Consider the following 22703-nt stretch of genomic DNA (forward strand, 5'->3'; position numbering starts at 1 on the left):
CAAACTCCCGCCAAATTTATCACAAAAGCTGTCTAAATACCACACAAATTCCAGCATGAAAAAGATCATCTTCCATGTTAAACCGATTGCATTTTTTTTTATCAAGCCACATGCTTATGGACATTTAAGTTCAAAAGTGGATTATTCTTATTTGATCTATATAAGGTACAGCAATGTAAAGTAAAATATGTAGAAAATGGAAAATGATAAATAAAAAATAAAAAATAAATTTTAGATCTACACTTTACAACAGAAAGAGAAACCGAAAGTTCAAGAAACATGTTTTCATAAATTTAAATTTAGAAACCAAAAGTTAAAACAATTATGTTTTCCCAAATTTAAATTTAGAATTTCTATAGACACCCACAACTTGTAAAGTCGTGTAATTTGTGTTGATGATTGAATCAAGCAGTTGACAAAAGAAAAGAGAAACAGGTAAAAAAATGTATTCCACAAATCAATTTGTGTACAGTTTGACTATCTCAGTCTAATTTTTTGTAAAGGAATTATATATAAATGTCTGTCACTATATGATAGATTTTAGGAAGAACGTCATGATTTTTTTTCAAAACAGACATTAAAAAATTAACTGAGGTAAAAGAAAAAAAAAACACCATGAAAACAGACTTTTAGAACTTAAAGACATCTGGACATAAAAAATGAAAACAGACAGCTTCCTGGATTTGAAAGAATATCTGCCCTTTCAAAATTATAATTCTAATAGCACTGCTTTAGTTGGTAGTAAACGTACGCTGTTCACACTAGTGCATTTCGTATTTGATTCACAGGCACTTGTTTCTATCCATTGGAAGACCTGTAACCGGAGAGCACGTACTATCTACTCTACTGTAATAGATGTGCCTTGATGTACCTAGGTTAATTCCCCTTAATTTGGACAGATTAATTATTTAGTATTTAAATGTTTATTTTAAGTTTAATTTTATTTAAACACAGTAAGATAAAAGTAAGGATTGTTAATTTAACTGTTTTAGTATTTAACTTTCTATGTTTTTATAATGTTTTATGAATATTTATTTATTCAACTTTTCTTCAGTACCGTTTCAGTTAAAGTTACCCGGTTTAATGACAAGTTTAGAACATCATTTAAAATCGAGTCATCAATCCATTCCAGTCACGTCTCAGTCATTACAGCTGAACGGACGTGCTGGGCCAGCTCTCCTTTACCCGCTATCTTCGATGAGGGTTTATTGTTAGATGATCAACGACTTACTTCTTAAGATGACAGAAACCAATCCATGCCGTACAGATAGACGTAGGTGTTGGCGTACCCGCGTTAACATGCACTCCAAAACCATTGTATCATGGGGAGTGTTATGCCGATTAACGTCCGAGGGCTGTATCCTAGGCTGTTGGGTGATACGACCTTCATTTTACTGCCTCACGGCTTTGGTCCTGATAACGCTTCCTGTCATCTTTAAAACTACGTCCACGATTCATCTACCAGTACTCCATCATCGAGGTTAGCGGGCTGCCAAGCTGACCAAATTGGCCCTGAAAGCAGCCGTTGTGAAGAATAACATCAAAATAGTAAAAAACCAAAATCAACTCACCAAAACCAAGATGGCGGCCTCCATTCGGCGTCCTTACTACCTGTTCCTGACCCACGGCAGAAAATATTTAAATGCTCATCAATCGCCTTCGGGCACCGAGCCGACCGTGCGAGGGCTGTATAGCCAGTCAAGGTCGTTAAACACTTCCATTTGTTGATATCGAGTCGGAGTCGGTCTTGCACAGGCCTCCAGATACTCGCCGGACTGTATCAGTTCACTTGAGTTTAGAGTTAGCCACCACTTCGGTGCAGTTCGCCAGAGTTAGTCACCCTTTTATGGTGCAAATTTCACTACTTTTAAACACAACGCGAAGCAAATTTACTTTACTTTTAAGACTAGCTCTGGGAACAATTCATTTTCATTTTACCTTTGAAATTACTCTATTTTTGAACTTCAGTTTGGAAAGTTTTCTGACTTCTGTTTATATCCGACTTTGTTTAATACATGCAATTATTGTACATTTGTAAATAAAATATAGTTTCGTTTGACTCATTGTCTGTTGTTCAGCCATAATCAGATATCAGGTATCCCAATGGTCGAATAGGGGCGAAGTACTGGCCGCTACACGTCCCGGAAGGTGTCGTCACCGACCCCTCCGTTACAAATGGTGCCATAACCAGGATATCTGATCCCTCAGTTTTTGGTTTGAATATTTTTAAACAATCGGTTTTTTTTCTTCAAGTTTTTGATTTTCAAAATGTTAAAGTTTGAACAGAAACCTTGTACTTTTGACGATGTTAGTGCTGATGTACAAGATTATTTTATTCAATTTGAAGCAGTTAGTTTTTGGAATAACTGGAATTTTTCTGAAATGGCTCTTCAGTTAGTAATAAATTTAAGAGAAGAAGCACGAACTATTTTACGTCTTCTTACTCCTGTTCAGTTGCAAAGCTACAGTTTTTTGAAAAGGTTGTTAATGCAACGTTTTAATCCTAAGGAAAGGATACTTTTTTATAAATTTCAACTGAAAAATTGTACAATTTTGCCAGATGAATCTGTGTTTGATTTTGGACATAGATTAAAACTTTTATGCCATCGTGCATATCCAGATAATTTCCATAGTATGGAACCTTATGGTATGGACATTTTCATTGACAAATTAGAGAAGGAAATGGGAGAGTTTGTTCGTTTTAAGCATCCTGCAACTTTTGATGATGCTATATTTTTGGCTACAGAGTTTGAGTCTTTTAAGTTGACAGTTGAACCTGTTGAATGTGAAACTAAGGAAAGTGAAGAAAGTTTAGATTTTAGTTGTTTGAAGTCTGGTTTTGATCAAATTGTCAACGTTCTTAAGAAGATTGTTTATAGGAAGTTAAAGGTCAAAAAATGTTTTAATTGTTTGGTAGTTGGACATATCAGAGCTAATTGTCCCAATAAAGTTTGTAAAAGTGTCACATCTGTTCATGTTGTTGAACCAGAAAAACAAGTTTCTTCTTCAGTTCATAAGAATGTGAAAAAATCATGCAAAGTCGTCAAAAAAGTTCAAAGTTTATTTCCATCTGATTTGCAAAGTTCTTTATCTGATTATTTGATTTCTAGCATGGATGACTTCTCTTGTTGGAAGGATAAGCTAGTTAAAGTTTTTATATAATATGTTTTATTTGTTTTAATTTGTATATTTTGTATTTTACTTATTTTGTCATTTTATATTATTGTTTAGTAGGTATGGTTTCAAAGTTTTTGGATTTGTTGTTTTTCTTGGTCACGTTAATGAGCCGGTTTTGTTAATGAAACCACCCTCAAAAACGTTGTTTGATTAGATTGTGTTTTCTTTAGATGTTGGTTTGTTTAGATTGTAGCTTAGTTTCTTGTTGGAATAGTTTTATTTATGAGTTTGCTCATTTATTTGGATTTTTAAACTCTCTGAACAAGTTTTATTGTTATAAATTTGTTTCATTGGGTTATGGTATTCCTTTTGTGACTTTTTAAAGTCATGGCAGAAATCTATTGAGTGGCAGTTAGTTTATGTTGGAAGACAACCAGCTGATATAGTAAGCCGTTCTTGTATCGAGAACACCTTTCTTACTTTTGGTACAACGTTTGATCATCTTGAACCCGGAATCACATGTTTAACGTGATTCTGTGAGATCTACAATGGTGGACTAAACCTGGTACAACGATGGACTTTAAGAACCCGAAAACACATATTAAAAGTGTTTTTTGTAAGATCAACAATTGGTGGACTATACCTGGGACAACTTGAACCATGCAGATTAGCCGTATTTACATTCCGTTTCCGTTTGAAGGACTATTTGTGGAATGCTGTACATATGCTGTGTCCATTTACCGTTGGATATATATGCTATTGATTATTGTACTTCATAAACTGTGTTTACCGCCTATTCCTGAACGTTTATACCGTGTGGAACTTTCCCGATGGTTGGGCCGTGTGTTTATTTGACATTTTTGTGACATTAATTGACATTTTGTTTGCATTGTTTTATATTGTTTATTGTTTTCAACACATCTATTTTAAATGTTTTTTCCCAAATATTAATTTCTTTAATATTTGTCCTAAGGGGGGAGGAATGTAATAGATGTGCCTTGATGTACCTAGGTTAATTCCCCTTAATTTGGACAGATTAATTATTTAGTATTTAAATGTTTATTTTAAGTTTAATTTTATTTAAACACAGTAAGATAAAAGTAAGGATTGTTAATTTAACTGTTTTAGTATTTAACTTTCTATGTTTTTATAATGTTTTATGAATATTTATTTATTCAACTTTTCTTCAGTACCGTTTCAGTTAAAGTTACCCGGTTTAATGACAAGTTTAGAACATCATTTGAAATCGAGTCATCAATCCATTCCAGTCACGTCTCAGTCATTACAGCTGAACGGACGTGCTGGGCCAGCTCTCCTTTACCCGCTATCTTCGATGAGGGTTTATTGTTAGATGATCAACGACTTACTTCTTAAGATGACAGAAACCAATCCATGCCGTACAGATAGACGTAGGTGTTGGCGTACCCGCGTTAACATGCACTCCAAAACCATTGTATCATGGGGAGTGTTATGCCGATTAACGTCCGAGGGCTGTATCCTAGGCTGTTGGGTGATACGACCTTCATTTTACTGCCTCACGGCTTTGGTCCTGATAACGCTTCCTGTCATCTTTAAAACTACGTCCACGATTCATCTACCAGTACTCCATCATCGAGGTTAGCGGGCTGCCAAGCTGACCAAATTGGCCCTGAAAGCAGCCGTTGTGAAGAATAACATCAAAATAGTAAAAAACCAAAATCAACTCACCAAAACCAAGATGGCGGCCTCCATTCGGCGTCCTTACTACCTGTTCCTGACCCACGGCAGAAAATATTTAAATGCTCATCAATCGCCTTCGGGCACCGAGCCGACCGTGCGAGGGCTGTATAGCCAGTCAAGGTCGTTAAACACTTCCATTTGTTGATATCGAGTCGGAGTCGGTCTTGCACAGGCCTCCAGATACTCGCCGGACTGTATCAGTTCACTTGAGTTTAGAGTTAGCCACCACTTCGGTGCAGTTCGCCAGAGTTAGTCACCCTTTTATGGTGCAAATTTCACTACTTTTAAACACAACGCGAAGCAAATTTACTTTACTTTTAAGACTAGCTCTGGGAACAATTCATTTTCATTTTACCTTTGAAATTACTCTATTTTTGAACTTCAGTTTGGAAAGTTTTCTGACTTCTGTTTATATCCGACTTTGTTTAATACATGCAATTATTGTACATTTGTAAATAAAATATAGTTTCGTTTGACTCATTGTCTGTTGTTCAGCCATAATCAGATATCAGGTATCCCAATGGTCGAATAGGGGCGAAGTACTGGCCGCTACACGTCCCGGAAGGTGTCGTCACCGACCCCTCCGTTACAAATGGTGCCGTAACCAGGATATCTGATCCCTCAGTTTTTGGTTTGAATATTTTTAAACAATCGGTTTTTTTTCTTCAAGTTTTTGATTTTCAAAATGTTAAAGTTTGAACAGAAACCTTGTACTTTTGACGATGTTAGTGCTGATGTACAAGATTATTTTATTCAATTTGAAGCAGTTAGTTTTTGGAATAACTGGAATTTTTCTGAAATGGCTCTTCAGTTAGTAATAAATTTAAGAGAAGAAGCACGAACTATTTTACGTCTTCTTACTCCTGTTCAGTTGCAAAGCTACAGTTTTTTGAAAAGGTTGTTAATGCAACGTTTTAATCCTAAGGAAAGGATACTTTTTTATAAATTTCAACTGAAAAATTGTACAATTTTGCCAGATGAATCTGTGTTTGATTTTGGACATAGATTAAAACTTTTATGCCATCGTGCATATCCAGATAATTTCCATAGTATGGAACCTTATGGTATGGACATTTTCATTGACAAATTAGAGAAGGAAATGGGAGAGTTTGTTCGTTTTAAGCATCCTGCAACTTTTGATGATGCTATATTTTTGGCTACAGAGTTTGAGTCTTTTAAGTTGACAGTTGAACCTGTTGAATGTGAAACTAAGGAAAGTGAAGAAAGTTTAGATTTTAGTTGTTTGAAGTCTGGTTTTGATCAAATTGTCAACGTTCTTAAGAAGATTGTTTATAGGAAGTTAAAGGTCAAAAAATGTTTTAATTGTTTGGTAGTTGGACATATCAGAGCTAATTGTCCCAATAAAGTTTGTAAAAGTGTCACATCTGTTCATGTTGTTGAACCAGAAAAACAAGTTTCTTCTTCAGTTCATAAGAATGTGAAAAAATCATGCAAAGTCGTCAAAAAAGTTCAAAGTTTATTTCCATCTGATTTGCAAAGTTCTTTATCTGATTATTTGATTTCTCTTGTTGGAAGGATAAGCTAGTTAAAGTTTTTATATAATATGTTTTATTTGTTTTAATTTGTATATTTTGTATTTTACTTATTTTGTCATTTTATATTATTGTTTAGTAGGTATGGTTTCAAAGTTTTTGGATTTGTTGTTTTTCTTGGTCACGTTAATGAGCCGGTTTTGTTAATGAAACCACCCTCAAAAACGTTGTTTGATTAGATTGTGTTTTCTTTAGATGTTGGTTTGTTTAGATTGTAGCTTAGTTTCTTGTTGGAATAGTTTTATTTATGAGTTTGCTCATTTATTTGGATTTTTAAACTCTCTGAACAAGTTTTATTGTTATAAATTTGTTTCATTGGGTTATGGTATTCCTTTTGTGACTTTTTAAAGTCATGGCAGAAATCTATTGAGTGGCAGTTAGTTTATGTTGGAAGACAACCAGCTGATATAGTAAGCCGTTCTTGTATCGAGAACACCTTTCTTACTTTTGGTACAACGTTTGATCATCTTGAACCCGGAATCACATGTTTAACGTGATTCTGTGAGATCTACAATGGTGGACTAAACCTGGTACAACGATGGACTTTAAGAACCCGAAAACACATATTAAAAGTGTTTTTTGTAAGATCAACAATTGGTGGACTATACCTGGGACAACTTGAACCATGCAGATTAGCCGTATTTACATTCCGTTTCCGTTTGAAGGACTATTTGTGGAATGCTGTACATATGCTGTGTCCATTTACCGTTGGATATATATGCTATTGATTATTGTACTTCATAAACTGTGTTTACCGCCTATTCCTGAACGTTTATACCGTGTGGAACTTTCCCGATGGTTGGGCCGTGTGTTTATTTGACATTTTTGTGACATTAATTGACATTTTGTTTGCATTGTTTTATATTGTTTATTGTTTTCAACACATCTATTTTAAATGTTTTTTCCCAAATATTAATTTCTTTAATATTTGTCCTAAGGGGGGAGGAATGTAATAGATGTGCCTTGATGTACCTAGGTTAATTCCCCTTAATTTGGACAGATTAATTATTTAGTATTTAAATGTTTATTTTAAGTTTAATTTTATTTAAACACAGTAAGATAAAAGTAAGGATTGTTAATTTAACTGTTTTAGTATTTAACTTTCTATGTTTTTATAATGTTTTATGAATATTTATTTATTCAACTTTTCTTCAGTACCGTTTCAGTTAAAGTTACCCGGTTTAATGACAAGTTTAGAACATCATTTGATATCGAGTCGGAGTCGGTCTTGCACAGGCCTCCAGATACTCGCCGGACTGTATCAGTTCACTTGAGTTTAGAGTTAGCCACCACTTCGGTGCAGTTCGCCAGAGTTAGTCACCCTTTTATGGTGCAAATTTCACTACTTTTAAACACAACGCGAAGCAAATTTACTTTACTTTTAAGACTAGCTCTGGGAACAATTCATTTTCATTTTACCTTTGAAATTACTCTATTTTTGAACTTCAGTTTGGAAAGTTTTCTGACTTCTGTTTATATCCGACTTTGTTTAATACATGCAATTATTGTACATTTGTAAATAAAATATAGTTTCGTTTGACTCATTGTCTGTTGTTCAGCCATAATCAGATATCAGGTATCCCAATGGTCGAATAGGGGCGAAGTACTGGCCGCTACACGTCCCGGAAGGTGTCGTCACCGACCCCTCCGTTACAAATGGTGCCGTAACCAGGATATCTGATCCCTCAGTTTTTGGTTTGAATATTTTTAAACAATCGGTTTTTTTTCTTCAAGTTTTTGATTTTCAAAATGTTAAAGTTTGAACAGAAACCTTGTACTTTTGACGATGTTAGTGCTGATGTACAAGATTATTTTATTCAATTTGAAGCAGTTAGTTTTTGGAATAACTGGAATTTTTCTGAAATGGCTCTTCAGTTAGTAATAAATTTAAGAGAAGAAGCACGAACTATTTTACGTCTTCTTACTCCTGTTCAGTTGCAAAGCTACAGTTTTTTGAAAAGGTTGTTAATGCAACGTTTTAATCCTAAGGAAAGGATACTTTTTTATAAATTTCAACTGAAAAATTGTACAATTTTGCCAGATGAATCTGTGTTTGATTTTGGACATAGATTAAAACTTTTATGCCATCGTGCATATCCAGATAATTTCCATAGTATGGAACCTTATGGTATGGACATTTTCATTGACAAATTAGAGAAGGAAATGGGAGAGTTTGTTCGTTTTAAGCATCCTGCAACTTTTGATGATGCTATATTTTTGGCTACAGAGTTTGAGTCTTTTAAGTTGACAGTTGAACCTGTTGAATGTGAAACTAAGGAAAGTGAAGAAAGTTTAGATTTTAGTTGTTTGAAGTCTGGTTTTGACCAAATTGTCAACGTTCTTAAGAAGATTGTTTATAGGAAGTTAAAGGTAAAAAAATGTTTTAATTGTTTGGTAGTTGGACATATCAGAGCTAATTGTCCCAATAAAGTTTGTAAAAGTGTCACATCTGTTCATGTTGTTGAACCAGAAAAACAAGTTTCTTCTTCAGTTCATAAGAATGTGAAAAAATCATGCAAAGTCGTCAAAAAAGTTCAAAGTTTATTTCCATCTGATTTGCAAAGTTCTTTATCTGATTATTTGATTTCTAGCATGGATGACTTCTCTTGTTGGAAGGATAAGCTAGTTAAAGTTTTTATATAATATGTTTTATTTGTTTTAATTTGTATATTTTGTATTTTACTTATTTTGTCATTTTATATTATTGTTTAGTAGGTATGGTTTCAAAGTTTTTGGATTTGTTGTTTTTCTTGGTCACGTTAATGAGCCGGTTTTGTTAATGAAACCACCCTCAAAAACGTTGTTTGATTAGATTGTGTTTTCTTTAGATGTTGGTTTGTTTAGATTGTAGCTTAGTTTCTTGTTGGAATAGTTTTATTTATGAGTTTGCTCATTTATTTGGATTTTTAAACTCTCTGAACAAGTTTTATTGTTATAAATTTGTTTCATTGGGTTATGGTATTCCTTTTGTGACTTTTTAAAGTCATGGCAGAAATCTATTGAGTGGCAGTTAGTTTATGTTGGAAGACAACCAGCTGATATAGTAAGCCGTTCTTGTATCGAGAACACCTTTCTTACTTTTGGTACAACGTTTGATCATCTTGAACCCGGAATCACATGTTTAACGTGATTCTGTGAGATCTACAATGGTGGACTAAACCTGGTACAACGATGGACTTTAAGAACCCGAAAACACATATTAAAAGTGTTTTTTGTAAGATCAACAATTGGTGGACTATACCTGGGACAACTTGAACCATGCAGATTAGCCATATTTACATTCCGTTTCCGTTTGAAGGACTATTTGTGGAATGCTGTACATATGCTGTGTCCATTTACCGTTGGATATATATGCTATTGATTATTGTACTTCATAAACTGTGTTTACCGCCAATTCCTGGACGTTTATACCGTGTGGAACTTTCCCGAAGGTTGGGCCGTGTGTTTATTTGACATTTTTGTGACATTAATTGACATTTTGTTTGCATTGTTTTATATTGTTTATTGTTTTCAACACATCTATTTTAAATGTTTTTCCCAAATATTAATTTCTTTAATATTTGTCCTAAGGGGGGAGGAATGTAATAGATGTGCCTTGATGTACCTAGGTTAATTCCCCTTAATTTGGACAGATTAATTATTTAGTATTTAAATGTTTATTTTAAGTTTAATTTTATTTAAACACAGTAAGATAAAAGTAAGGATTGTTAATTTAACTGTTTTAGTATTTAACTTTCTATGTTTTTATAATGTTTTATGAATATTTATTTATTCAACTTTTCTTCAGTACCGTTTCAGTTAAAGTTACCCGGTTTAATGACAAGTTTAGAACATCATTTGATATCGAGTCGGAGTCGGCCTTGCACAGGCCTCCAGATACTCGCCGGACTGTATCAGTTCACTTGAGTTTAAAGTTAGCCACCACTTCGGTGCAGTTCGCCAGAGTTAGTCACCCTTTTATGGTGCAAATTTCACTACTTTTAAACACAACGCGAAGCAAATTTACTTTACTTTTAAGACTAGCTCTGGGAACAATTCATTTTTATTTTACCTTTGAAATTACTCTATTTTTGAACTTCAGTTTAGAAAGTTTTCTGACTTCTGTTTATATCCGACTTTGTTTAATATTAAATGCAATAATTGTATATTTGTGAATAAAATATAGTTTCGTTTGACTCATTGTCTGTTGTTCAGCCATAATCAGATATCAGGTATCCCAATGGTCGAATAGGGGCGAAGTACTGGCCGCTACACGTCCCAGAAGGTGTCGTCACCGACCCCCTCCGTTACATCTACAAATTCATATCGTCACCCCTAGGATTCGAACCCCGGTTGTCTGGATGACAGTCAGTGTGTTAACCCACTGAGCCAAAGAATCGATTCCCTATGTCAGTTGATTAAGACTGGCTTCCCTTACCAAAATGTGCTAACATGTTGCACATAAGATGCTCACGTTATAAACTAACATGATTGCATATGAGTTTTTTAACATGCAAATTAGGTGAGCATTTTGTGAGCAAAAAATTGCACATATGAAATTAACCTAATTTGCATGTTAAAAACCTCACGTGCATTATGCTCCAATTGTCAACGTATATATTTGTTACAGTCCTAACAGAAGTTCCAGTGGAAACTTTATTATAAACAATGTCATAATACCTGTACCTGTCGGAACAAATATTCAATACTATTTATTCCGTTAGGAACATCTACTGTAATATTTATTCCTGTGGAAATAATATTCCAGAATAGTTTTTCCATTTGGAACTTATATTATGAAGGAACTTCTATTCCGTAACAGTCAATGAGCTTTTGTTTCACATGTGGATTTTATCAGATTGCTCATATGAGCATCTGCTCACATGTTGCACACATGAATATTAGTTGACCCATTTGATTTTGTTATCTAATCATTTCCAGATGATAATGATTAAAGTTTATATGTATCCAAAATCAAAACAAAATGGCTGCTTCAAATAGGAATATTTTTCAAATTTAAATGAATATCTTAAATAATTTAATTAAAAATAAAATAACTGACACATCATGTTAAGTGTTATTCTTTAATTACTGTCAATTAATTATGATTTAGATACATTTTTTGTTTTGTTTTGTTACTTAAACCATAATGACTAAAAACATAACATTACATTTTAAAACTAATGGCTGGGCTTGCAAGTTTTAAGTACATATTGAATGTCTTTGATTAAGTAATGTTTTTCAGAAAGTTTATAAAGGAATTAACTATATGCATGTAATACCAGGGGGGGGGGGGGGATTTGGACAAAAGAAAATGGACTTTAACAGTCACAATTTGAACAGAATGTTGACTTTAACAGTGCTTATTTGGTTTCAAGGGGGTTCCTCCACCCCCCATGGCTACTGGCTACCTATTTGAAGCAATCTGCAAAATAATACTAATGATAAGGACTAAAATTGTAATATATTATATTTCAGAATCTGACACAAAAATGAACATAAAGAAATAGAAATGATAACTTACAAGTAATTAACCACAGCCACATTAGTTTTATCAGATTTTAACAATGCCTTTTTGTTAAATATAGCTCAAAATATGGCTTAACATTTTTCATATCCATCTCCCTTCAATTATTGCATGCTTTGCATGAATTTGAATTTACAGGAAGTACATGACTGGGCATGTCATTTTGAAAAAGCTCATATGAGCAATAAAACTATGTAGGTTAGTTTTGAACGGTTAGGAAAATGGAAAAACTTTTCAAAGTACAAAACTAACATGGATGATAAAAGCTCACCTGAGGTTTGAATTGCACATGTGAGCATTATGTTAGATTTTTGTGGGCACATATGAACTACCAAACTGCACATGTGAGCAACCTGATTTGCATACAATTCTTACTTGCATCTCATGTGCTTCACATGTGAAACTTATGTGCTTTTGTTAGCAATTTCTGTACAGGTTTATATGTTCTACCTGTACTGAGGGGAAGCAACCCGCTACACTATTCCCCTACCACAAGAGTCATCATATCTTTATATATGACTCTTATAAACAACACAAACCCTGGCTATACTCCAGATAACCATCGTGGATATTTTAGTCAGGCGCCAAATGTAACCGGAGAGCATGTATCTACTCTACAAATTCATATCGTCACCACCCGGATTAGAACCCCTGTCTGCGTGACAGTCAGTGCGTTAACCCACTGAGCCAAAGATTTGATTCCCTAGCTCAGTTGATTAAGACTGGCTCTATATGTTCTACCTATACTGAGGGGAAGCAACCCCGCTACACTCCCACTATCAACGTATATAAATATATGTTGATAGTGGGTCTTCCAATGGATAGAAACAAGTGCCTTTGATTTGATTAGATTGATTTCAACTAGATCGGTTCACTTCAGATGGATTTTAGGGCAATGTGAATGTGTAGGATTAAATAGTGTCCCCCATGAAATGATGTCCCATGGACAAAATTTCACAGATAAGACCTATAAAATTTGGTCCAGGACATAATTTTATTATAAAATATTGTCCACTTCTATGTAAAAGTGTCCCTTGACAAGATATTCTATTGTGACCTTCGTTGGACTTTTTTCATAGTGAAATCATGTCAATATTGCATAAAAGTCTAATCTAATCCAAAAAAAATATTTAACAAAAAATAATAAGACTAAATTGACATTTGTTTTTAAATACAATAGGAATCTATGAATTTTTTTAACATCTTTGAATTGTCCTTTTTAACAAGATCAAAAATGTCATGAATAATATTCATAAATGATTGATTGCCGTTTCTTCTTGCACATACCTTTCGGTCTTGTTTCAATTTGTCCTTATGAATTACAAGTTTTAATGTTTTCTCTTGTGTTTTTTTGTCAACATGTATATATAATACATTTCATTGTTTTTAATTTGCAACTGCTTTGCCTTCCTTTTAAATGATCTCCTATCATTATTTTCAAATTCTTGAGGGTATTAACCATCACACACATAATCATACAGCTGTTTATATTCATCACTTTTCATTTTTGTTGACATCTGTGTTGTCTTTATTTAAATTTCAATTATGATTTAACTGATTGATTAAAACATTTCAATGATTTCTAAATTATTTCTCTTCTTTAGGGACAGAAAAAAATAGCTACACTATGAAATATTGTCCATTATGTGCAAGTACTAGGGACAATTTTTCACTAAGGGAGACACTATTTTATAGTTTACAAATGTAATATTCTGTCCCATGAACAAAATTTCACAGACGAACTGTGAAATAATGTTCTAGAGGACACAATTTCATGGGACACTTTTTTGGCTTACAAATGCCTTAAATCTATCTTTAATTGGTCTAAACTAAAAAAACAAAAAGATGAACTTATGTTTGAATAAATCAAAAGTGATTAACCGATCTTACTTGTAAACCCAAATTTTTAATGAAATTTTATTAAAAAGACTCGAGGTAACAAAAATTTCAGAAATTTTTATTTCATATTTTTTTTCATTATAAATTTTATTTATTACACTATTAACTGTTACTTTATGACATGGTACAAAAATCACCTGAGAAAATCATTTCGTTTTGGCCCCAGTTGACTATTAAATGTGTATCCAAATTATCTCCCTTTGGTGCGAAAATTCATTTTTTTTTTGCTTTAAAATTGAAATATATGTTTAACTCGTTGGTGATCAATATTTTTTTTTAATATTTTCAAATAGGCTGTTCTAAACATGAATTGAAAATTAATTAAGGTGATTTCTATAATTTAGTTCTTTTTTTATTTCGATATTACCAATACTTCTCTTATTTTTAAAAGTTCTATAGGAAAAAATACCTAAACCAAAAATGCATGCTTCTATCAAAGGCAGATTGTCAGCTAAAATTAATGGTGACCCTTTAAATTATTTTCTTTTTCTTTTGAGTATATGATAAAGTTCATTTATAGAAAAAATATAGCAAACTCCTATTTAAAAGAAATTGATTGATACCCGCGAGCCCCCATAAACTATCTAGGCTAAATTGAATTGAAAACAATTTATCTGCATACATATATATGAAAAGCAACTATTTTTAACTAGCCTTATTTATTTATTCAAATTTAGATCAATTAAAAAAAATGCTAATGTGAAAGGGGTCTAATGCATAATTTTCAATACCATATTTTTTTAACATTTGATGAACATGATGAACCCAAACTACTTTTTTAAAACTGATGGCTAGTGCGAGCTTTTTCCCATCACTTGGGGTCAGTTGTTAATCGTCCGCTTTACTGAATCTACTTGTTTGGAGTAATATTACCCTGTAATGATGAAATATTTTTAATTTTGCTTATTTTAAAATTGAAAATATAAAAGATAGACATGATAGATGCACATATATATATAAACACTTTCATTAATAAAAATGATCAACAACATGACCAAGAAAAGCCCATTTGTAGTAATTGTTATTAGAATATTTCTATATAAGAGTTATTTATCCTGGTATACTGTGAATGACTCAGTTACCTGTGTTTTGGGAAGAAGAAAAAAAAGGAAAATATAGAGAATATAAAACAGAACAAATTATCAGCAATAAGATTTTATGTCATGAATTCTATTATAGTTAACAATGTTGCAAAGTGTCCATTGTTCATGTTGTTCAAGACTCACATAGACCTAGGTGAAAAGTAAAATCACAAAAATACTGAACTCCAAGGAAAATTCAAAAAGGAAAGTCCCTAATCAAATGACAAAATCAAATGATATTAAAACACATTAAATTAATGGACAACTGTCATATTCCTGACTTGGTACAGACATTTTCAAATGTATACATAGAAGATGGTGGATTAAACCTGGTTTTAAAGCACTAAACCTCTCACTTGTACGGGAGTTACATCAAATTCCATTATATTTACAATGATGTGTAAACAAAACAGACATTATAGGTAAAAAGCGAAACAATTAGCTCTTTAGAGTTATTATACATTGTATACATCTATTCATGGTATTCCTTGGGTTAAATTATTCAATAAATAGTGTCCCAAGTCAGGAGCCTCTGGCCTATGTAAGTCTTGTATTATTTAATTTTAGTTTCTTGTGTACAAGGAATTTGGAAATTAATAGTATGACGTTCATTATCACTGAACTAGTACATATTTGTTTAGGGGCCAGCTAAAGGACGCCTCCAGGTGTGGGAATTTCTCGCTACATTGAAGACCTGTTGGTGACCTTCTGCTGTTGTTCTTTCTGTGGTTGAGTTGTTGTCTCTTTGACACATTCCCCATTTCCATTCTCAATTTTATAAGAAGATTTGGTATGAATGTCAATGAGACAACTTTCCATCCAAGTCATAATTTCTAAAAGTTACCATTAGAAATCAAAGTTCTATCTTCAACGCACGTTTTTACACTTTTTCCAATGTCAAGGTTTTTTTATATTTTACCAGGTGTAAGCAGACACAATGGGGAATTCACTCACTAAATGCACAAGCAAAAATTCAAAAGAAAATAAAAGGCATATGAAGGAAGAAGTTTACAGACCTTGTCAATCAGATACTGGTAATCAGAATGATCCTGATGGTCAGGGTGGGCAATCTACGCAAAATGGCATTGCTAAAAATATACAAAATTCTGTAGAAGCTGTTACTATAAGAAAAGAGAAGAGTGATATGAACAGTTCTGTTGAAAGTAAACATCATGGTAACACAGAAGAAAAGGAACAAGTAAACATGCCACTGAAACAAGAACCTGTAGAATCTGCAATCCCAAAATCAGGGGTTATTATAAAGTTAAAGAATACTGAAACTGAAGCAGTGGCAACAGATACAAATGGTAAAGAAGACAAAATATCTGAATGTGAATCAATGGACCCAAAGGTCAAAGTGTCAGATAAAAATAACAGTGGTGTAACACCTGTCAATGGTGAGCAAGATTATACAGAAATCAAAGGCAAACCTTATAGTGAGTAGTCTATTAGAAGTCGCCTATAAACTTCCCAGGGTGATACAATATAAAAAAGAAGATGTGGTATGATTGCCAATGAGACAACTATCCACAAAAGACCAAAATGACACAAACATTAAGAACAACTATAGGTCACCGGCATACAAGTTTATTAATCAATACCTTAAGTGTGTGCCTAAATCCTTGTAAAATTGAAAAAAGTTCCTATATATGCATGGTAAGGTTAAGACTGATATTTATTTAAAAAAAAACATGTATGATAATCTATATTCAATAAGTACAAACATTCTTTTGAATATAGTGACATTGGATGTACTGATTTTATTTGTATATATTCAGTATGCATTTGTGTATTATATAATGCAACCCCTTTTCATCCTCAAATCATGAAAAAAAAATTAAAAAAGACTATATTTGTGTATAATATATATGTTCCAGACCGTAAATACTCAAAATACTCCTACGGTCGGACCATTAAAAAAGATGGTCAGGTTTATTAGATACAAATGCATATAACTTTTTCTTAAATTCACACTAATTATATCTGTTAATCTCTTGTATCTAGCATGTCGATCAGTAATACATTAATTGAATTATGATCACTGAAATTGAAGATATCAGAAGTAAATATCATGTGGGAGGTCAATTGTTTTGGAATATTTAGCAACTTTACCACAAAATGCAAATGCAAAGGAACATGCATGAACTGCAAACATGAAAATGTAAAAAATATTACGTTACTTGAATTGTGTTACCTTCCAAGGGGATAGTACCAACATATAGGATTCAGATTTACAATTAAACAAATTCTTAATTTCAATTGTTCGTTTGTTCATTTTGTCTAATTGTAATAAATTATCAATAACAATTTGTAAAACTAAAAATCACTAGTAAAATAAAGATTTTGATAAATGCTTGTTTCAATTTAATTAATTACCCATATGATAAAATAACATGTATGGTCAGCTCATCCTGGACCGTACGTGTATGCTCATACGGTCTGACCTTACATGTATGGTCCAATCTGTAATATGGTTGACTGCATCATATTATCTTGCTGCAGCAACATAAAACATTCATCTGTTCATAAAAATCAAAGTTTTTTTTTACACTGTAGACTTTTCGAAAGGCCATGAAAACCCAGACTTACAAGATTCAGGATTTCTTGACACTAAATCTGGGAAAACAGAACCTGCACATCGTAATGAAGGTAAGAGTCTAAAAAGTGCATGTACAAATAGATCATAGCATCATTTTAGGAAAACAGAAGGTTTCTCAAACATAAGAAAATATGGCAGTTGGAGACAATCATACCGTAATCTTTAACAATTCGTTTTATTTCTCCATTTGTTGGTTCGTCTGTTTGTCCATCTGGTCCACTTCAGGTTAAAGTTTTTGGTCAAGATAGTATTTGATGAAGTTGAAGTCCAATCAACATGTAACTTAGTACACATGATCCCTAATGTTGGCAGATCAAGGGGGTAACAGGGGTTGGAACTCTATCTTTTTTGGATGATCAATGCATTTGAATGGGGACATATAGTTGGAACTTACACACCCCTCCTTCCCCCCTTTTATCCTTGGTTAGATACCCCATTTCAAATGACAGTCTGGATCTGCCCCTGCCTAACATAATATATGATCTTTCTATTTTTATTGCCCAATTAGAGTATTGACCCCAATTGCAGAGTCAACGAAACATAGAAAATTATAGTGTGATTGGCCCGAGCATCAATGAACTATGGACACATTCTTGTTTCTGTCTAATTTAGGAATTACAGAAAATCATCATTCAGTTAACATGGTGACAGTTTGTCCTTTAATCTTTAAAAAATTATCAACTAAAAACCAGCAGTTATAGTACTTCATCTCTTAAATTTGATAATGTCATATATTATATTTCATAGCAATTGGATGCTTCAATCTATTGCACGTAGATATTTTATCTTCAAAAAATAACTTTCAGAGATCAGTTAAGTGACACACATGAGTAGCATCAAAACTCCAACTTGAACTTTGACTATTGACAATATTGCTCAAGAAATTTTGTGTGCCACATACACTTTACTCAATTTCATCTTGTTGCTATTCTTGATAACCGTAAAAGATAGACATGATAGACAACATCTGAATTAGAAAAGGATTATAAAAAATAAAAATAAGCCAACAAAACCTAAATTATAGATTACATGACTTCTTAGTCAAATTCACCAATTTATTGCTCTAAAGAGCATTTGATACAGTAGCAAGGGCACATAATAATGCATCCAAATATAATGTGATGTTTCTGCAATAAGAGTAAACATCAACATATAATTGTATCACTTAAGTCAAATTTAAAAAGGAAAACATCTCCAACTAGATGTTAGACTCAAAATTGGTTAAAAAATCATAAGGATATATAGATATAAGAAGATGTGGTATGAGTGTCATTAAAGAGACACCTCTTCATCTAGCTAAAATTTGTAAAAGTAAACCATTTAAGGGGGCTCGCTGGTCTAAATCAATTTTTTTATTTAATATAAGATTTCGCTATATTTTTCTATAAACTAACTTTATCTTATACCTAATAGAAAAATGAAATAAAAAATGGGGTCAGCGTTCATTTACGCTCACAATCTGCCTTCGAAAAAAGCATACATTTTTGATAATGTCCTTTTTTGGGGGAAAGACGGCTTCAAGCCGTCAATCCCCTATGGGGTTGACCAGAGTGACACTGCCTCACATCATTCATTTTGTTTTTATACATGTTATAGTGTGGAAAACCCCCCAACAAATCTTACTTAGATTGAAGAGAAGGAGACCCAGAAATGAATAGTTTGACTTTAAACACTTTTTTACACATTTCCCTTCTGTTTCTCACGAAATTATCGTATCTTGAACTCTCCTTTACACTATTTACGTTTAATTTAAAATCCGGAAAAATTAGTATGACGAGATATTCTAAATATATCCAACCTACATTGTATTTTATAGTGACGTCATTCTTGGAAAAAGCAGGGATATCCTTCACCAGTTCACTGGTTATGTAAATCATTCTTAGAGATCGTGCACTAATTACAAATTTGTTTTAGTCAAATCTAAACATAATATTGTTTACTGTAGATGATTTAAACATCAACACGCAATACTTTAATTTGTAGGTCAACAACTTTCAAAATAAACAAAGATCGTGGGTTACATGAGACAGGGGAAAGAAACGATTTTATTACTTTTTTCGGGTCTCCCTAATTAGAGACAAGAAGCGTCGTAACCCGAATAATTCAGTCGTTATATTCCGCTGATCTACGAAGGCTACATTAACGCCTGAACGTCTTCCTCGATCAAGACCGTCAACCGGAAAATTCACACCGCTTTGCAATATGGGAATTTTGATTTAAATTGGCAGCTAAAGAAGGAGGAGTTCCGGATGTTAATTGATGATAAATGATGTAAACTGATGTTAATTGATGTTAATTAATTATTATCGGATTTGTGTTAATTGAACACACGTGTTTGGTAAGACAATTTCAAGAGAGTTGCGCAGACTCATATCCTGATCGCCGCTGATTGGCTCTCTCTCACAGAGAGCAGGCGACGCGGCCAATGATCACAAGGAGTTCAAGCCCTCGTGTGGGAGAAAATCGGACACGGAAAGGGCTTGAATTATTCGAGTTAGAAGCGTCGCTAATTAGTTCGACCACTTTTTTTCTGTAAAAATTCTGAGAATCTTCCTCCAATTCAGGAGCACCTCAATTGATGAGTAATTATCCACTAAAATAAAAGTTAATGTATTTAAACACTTCAAATGTGACATTTCATTGGGTCCGTGTAACACTTATCAATTCAAAGTTTTAAAAAGTTTTGAAATTTTAGATTTTTGGAATTTTGGAAAGTTTTAAAATATCAAAATTTCAAATTGTGTTAAAGTTTTGAAAGTTTGAAATTTTAACCAAATTATTAAAATATCAAAATTCTAAATATCGTTTATAAATTTGATAGTTTAGAAATTTGACCAAACATTTAAAATACTAAACCTAACGCGCAATTTTGATTATTTCACTTTTTGAAAGTTTGATTTTTTAAATGTTTGCTTAAAATATCAAAATAGAAAAGGGGCAATAAGAGGGATACCTGTAAAAAGCGAAACGAAATAAAAGCGGAACGAAACGAAACAATATGAATTAAAAACATACTGATACTTAAAAGTTTATGTATGAAATAAAACGGACATTTATAAGCGGTGCAAAAGTGGATGACAAAATTAATATTTCTTAAAAGAAGATAATCTATTTAAAAAACAGACGTACGGCTCTGATATTGACCATTTTACCTGCTGGTTTTATGATACTGAATGTATGGTGTCCTAATTAAGGTTGTGCTAGTCCACAGTGTGGGAGGTTTTTAATATAATCTTATTTACGCTGAAATTAAGACGGTACTAAGATCCAATCAGCAAATTGGAACCAAGATACTGTTACAAGGTATCTACAAAAACTCATCATAGATGGATACCAGAATATAAATTTTGCCGGTTTTTGCGCCAGAGGCGCGTGTCGTCTACAAAAGACTTATCATTGACACTCGAACCAAATGAAGTTAAAAAGGCAAATAAAGTCAAATAAAATTGAAAAGGCCAAATAAAGTAAACTTTTAAATCCAAAGTATAGCTCTGGTTTTGTAAAAGTTGAAACCTTTCATATGATATATAAACGTATACCATAAACATTATTTTCACGAGCATTCATATTTATGTAATAGTTACCGCTGTACTACATTAAGCACCCAACTTGCATTCATGTTTATGTAATAGTTGCCGTTGTACTACATTAAGCACCCATCTATCCAGTTGTAGGTGCCGGCATTTTGAAAGTTGAAAATTGTGTTCAAAAGTTTCTATCAGCGATGCGATAAATGGTTATCTTCTGGGGAACCAATATTTAGATAGTCCCTGTTTTTTTACTTGATATTACCACTAGGGGCTTCGATAATGGTACATTAAAATATTCTGATCCCTAATTTGATGATATAATATTCTGTGCCAGCAGAGGACAAAAGAAAAATTATCCATGCCTTTTAGTGTTAAATTTTGAACCAGACAAGTTGATTAATAGCGATGAAAAACTTAATAAAATTGTTAGTGCTTCGACAAAACAACCTCACCCCACTTTAAAAGTTAAATGGTTGCTCCCTTAAAGACAACGTTTGGACTGGTTATCATACACGTAGCTCCATTATAGGTTCTAAATCAACCACTGTTTTATAATAGTAAACAAAAGGAATAGATTTTTTTGTATAGAAGGATATTATTGTCCCGTATTTGCATTTTGTTATTTGGGTATTTTTAAGTTATCGTACGACAATCGACTTTGAGCAAACTAAAAGTACACATGTACATCCAGTCAGAATGGGGCGTGCAAAGAGAAGCCACACTGTCAGCTGCATGATGGATTTTTTCCATTTTTGGCCGTACACTTATGTTGCTCTCGAAAAACCAGTACAATGAATTTTAAGTAAAGAATTCACCTACAGAACGCTGAAACTGAAATTTGAAATTCAAGAAAAATAAGAACGAAACAATTAAAGAGGTGTTTGACCAATGTGAAGTTAATACATATTTAAATCCATCTATAAGGGAAAGTTTGTCCTCGGAAGTTGAATCTTACGTTTCTTCGTAATTTGTATGTAAACAACCTATTTTAAATTATCGATTTTTTTTGTTGCCAGTGAGAAATATTTCATGAATGTTCCGGAACAAATTAGCAATAAATGCAGAGTGTGCATAATGAAGACATATAAAACCTTTCAATTAGTTTATAAGTTGAGGTCTGAAGCTGGTGTATGATAGTAACTGCTAGCCTTATATATATAGTAGTCCTTTGTTATTTTATTATCATTGTCATGTTGATTAGTTTCTTAGTTTGTTTCCTATTTTGAAATAGGACTTGTATTTCCTATTAAAGTGCGTTTTACTGTTCGTATTACTGTGTGTTTTTCATTCTTTATTGGCTAGAGGTAGAAGGGGAGGGTTGTGATCTCACGAAGCATGTTAAACCCCGCCGCATTTGTTCGCCTGTCCCAATCCAGGAGCCTCTGTCCTTCTAAGTCTTGTATGATTTTGATTTTAGTTCATTGTTACATTTCGGAGTTTAGTATTACGTCTATAATCACTGAACCAGTACATTTTTTTGTCTAGGGGCCAGCTGAAACACACCTAGCACAACTTTCATTGCAACGCTATATATTAAGTATTCCTTCTGTATCATTTCTTTGAACTGAAATAAATCATAAAAGGCAATATATTATCATCATGGCTTTTGCAATCGATAAACAAGAAAGGAAAACGTTTTAAGTTGTATGCGACCGAAGCGCTTTTTCTGGATCTACCTCTATCAGGAACGTCAAAAAG

General features: G+C 33.0%; 1 protein-coding gene across 1 annotated transcript in view; it reads left to right on the forward strand.

Moving 5' to 3' along the window:
* Positions 1 to 304: 304 nt before the first annotated feature.
* LOC139512046 (reticulocyte-binding protein 2-like) overlaps positions 305 to 22703 on the forward strand; it is a 39134-nt gene continuing 16735 nt past the window's right edge. Inside the window, exons 1-3 of the mRNA XM_071299362.1 lie at positions 305 to 435; positions 15799 to 16312; positions 17433 to 17525. Of these exons, the coding sequence (XP_071155463.1) occupies positions 15814 to 16312; positions 17433 to 17525 (592 nt within the window). The 5' untranslated portion in view covers positions 305 to 435; positions 15799 to 15813. The remainder of the gene's footprint in view (positions 436 to 15798; positions 16313 to 17432; positions 17526 to 22703) is intronic.

The sequence above is a fragment of the Mytilus edulis genome, chromosome 2 (assembly GCF_963676685.1).
Source record: "Mytilus edulis chromosome 2, xbMytEdul2.2, whole genome shotgun sequence".
Classification (NCBI taxonomy): Eukaryota; Metazoa; Mollusca; class Bivalvia; order Mytilida; family Mytilidae; genus Mytilus; species Mytilus edulis.